This window comes from Saccopteryx leptura, chromosome 6 (assembly GCF_036850995.1).
Source record: "Saccopteryx leptura isolate mSacLep1 chromosome 6, mSacLep1_pri_phased_curated, whole genome shotgun sequence".
NCBI classification, from domain to species: Eukaryota; Metazoa; Chordata; class Mammalia; order Chiroptera; family Emballonuridae; genus Saccopteryx; species Saccopteryx leptura.
In genome coordinates this window covers 24,002,150-24,004,568 of record NC_089508.1, presented here as the reverse complement: position 1 = coordinate 24,004,568, position 2,419 = coordinate 24,002,150, and the positions used below count along the sequence as shown (strand labels likewise).

The following is a 2,419-nucleotide window of genomic DNA, read 5'->3' as shown; positions in this document are numbered from 1 at the left end:
AGTGCTAAATAAATATCAGCTGTTATTCTTCAAAAATACATAAAAAATCTCTCAAGTGCTTTTTCTGTACCAGATCCTGTGCTAATTTGGGTGGACTCAGAGTCGCACACTGCACATCTAGTAGCCTAAAGCCGGGGGGTTGGTAGATCTGGGCTTTGTGGGCTGAATCTGGCCTTTGGAAGTGTTCTGTTCCTTCCACACATGCTTTACAATTTTTGAATTAGTTGCAGACATGTCTTTATTTACTTCATAATTGATGACATTGTGTTTGAATTACCAGTTTATTGTTCTCCCATTAGACTGGGGTTCCTTGAGATCGGGGACTGCCATGTCCACTTTGCCTTGAAGTAAGTATCAAATTATTTGCTAAACGAGTAAAGCATGATATTTCTATTCAAATGATATGTTATTTATCCATAATTATTGAGCACTAATCTGGAAGTATTCTGTAATCCGATTTAAAATTTTCCAATTTAAACAAGAAACTGGATGCCAAGGCTGTGATTTAGTTTGTGCTAAATCATTTATAAAATGTGTAGCTTCAGAACATTTTATTATAAAAAGCTGGTACTCATATATATATATATACTTATAAGAACTTAAAATGCATCATACAGTTGTTTCATTCTTTAGCTTAACCTTCTAGGAACTCTTTAGCTTCATTGATTTTGGCCGCTATATAAAGAGAAGCTCCCTGGTCTGGGTGATTTAAAAGTGTAATTTGTCCATGAGCATCTCTTATCCTTCCTGTATTGGCAGTAGGACTTAAAGCTAGCATCAGAGCTGCTTCCCATTTCATCATTTTGTGATAGTCACCTCTGGAATAGCCACCACAGAAGGCCCTCTTTTTTTTTTTTTTTTTTGTATTTTTCTGAAGCTGGAAACGGGGAGGCAGTCAGAGAGACTCCCGCATGCGCCCGACCGGGATCCACCCGGCACGCCCACCAGGGGGCGATGCTCTGCCCAACAGGGGGCGATGCTCTGCCCATCTGGGGCATCGCTCTGTTGCGACCAGAGCCACTCTAGCGCCTGAGGCAGAGGCCAAGGAGCCATCCACAGCGCCCGGGCCATCCCTTGCTCCAATGGAGCCTCGGCTGCGGGAGGGGAAGAGAGAGACAGAGAGGAAGGAGAGGGGGAGGGGTGGAGAAGCAGATGGGCGCCTCTCCTGTGTGCCCTGGCCGGGAATCAAACCTGGGACCTCCGCACGCCAGGCCGACGCTCCACCACTGAGCCAACTGGCCAGGGCCAGAAGGCCCTCTTTAGGTAGAGTTCTAGACTTCATGCAAGGGCAGCAAAGAATTAGCAAAAATGTTTGCTAAGGCTTACAGATTTTGGTAGACTTTGAAAAACTTGTTTGACTTGAGGCTCCAGATGCTTCATGGCTTGTAAAACATAACAGCTTGCAAATCCTGCAGCGGCAATGGTTCGTCCAGCTGCAACCACTGTGCTGGCCACAGCTCAGCCTTGGCTCCCCCGTTTCTGCGGAGAGCGCAGGTCAGCCCAGCTAGCCCAGAGACCGCAGTCACCACCTCACTTCTACCAATGTGGCCGTGATGAGCAGGGACAAAACATCCAGACCTAGTTGCAGACATTTAAATGTTGGGAGATTGAAAGATTTTGTTAATAAAAATCTGGACTTTCAGCTTCTTTAGAAAAACCAGCACAGCTGGTAACACTTGGTCTACATTCTCAGGGAATGTAGTTTGCCATGTGGGAATGGGACCACAGTCTCCACCACTCCTCAGCTGGGGGCACTGGTGGCCATTCATTGTTTCATTTGCACTGTTTTTCTTATGGTAGAAATAAAATGCTATGATGCTCTCCTAAGAAAACAAAAGATAGGTCAAGAATGGATGACATTTTTAGTTTAAAAACCAGGATTATTCTCATATTTGATCTGCTTTACTTGTTTTATTATCTTCTTGGTTTCTGTAGGCATTTGAGTTTGCAGGACCCTAATATAGAAAGATAACCTCAGAGTGTGCTAAGTGCCATGCTGGATGCAAGCCCAAGATGCTTTGGAAGTACCAGGGAGAGGTATTCAGCCCAGTCTGGGGCGTCAGGAGGATGCTTCCTGACCACGATCATGTGCCATTAGTTGGTGAGGCCCAGAAGGACAGTGTCAGAGGTTTGGGTGGTGGGTGGAATGGGGGAGCTGTGTAAACAGATGGAACAGCATGGGAAAGGGCTCAGAGGCAGCAGCAGCAGCTTCTGTCTCTTCTTTGATTTATTGACCTGCCTTTGACCTTCCTACACAGATTTCTTCCTAGGGCAGTGGTTTTTCTCTCTCGTCCCTGCGATAGAGAAGATGGTTGAACACCTTCAATGACCTCCTAGCTCCATATACCAGCTGCATTCACATGCCTAGGTTCTTCTTGAGTCACCAGACACGCAGGTACCCTCAGAGACTACACCACAA

At 45.8% G+C, this 2,419-nt stretch overlaps 1 protein-coding gene across 1 annotated transcript; it reads right to left on the bottom strand.

The window, feature by feature from the left end:
• Positions 1-634: 634 nt before the first annotated feature.
• Positions 635-1,380, bottom strand: LOC136376966 (mitochondrial import inner membrane translocase subunit TIM14-like). The gene is made up of 2 exons (XM_066343525.1): positions 1,327-1,380; positions 635-844 (listed from the first exon to the last, which is right to left on the bottom strand). The coding sequence occupies exons 1-2, from the start codon at positions 1,378-1,380 to the stop codon at positions 635-637; spliced, it is 264 nt and encodes an 87-aa protein (XP_066199622.1).
• Between the last annotated feature and the right edge of the window lie 1,039 nt (positions 1,381-2,419).

Bases quoted from the DNA above. Each gene is read 5' to 3' on its own strand.
- LOC136376966 (XM_066343525.1), bottom strand. From the start codon at position 1,380: ATGAAGCATCTGGAGCCTCAAGTCAAACAAGTTTTTCAAAGTCTACCA. The intron at 845-1,326 runs GTAAGCCTTAGC...AAAAAAAAAAAG, and splicing joins TTCAAAGTCTACCAAAATCT to AGGGCCTTCTGTGGTGGCTA.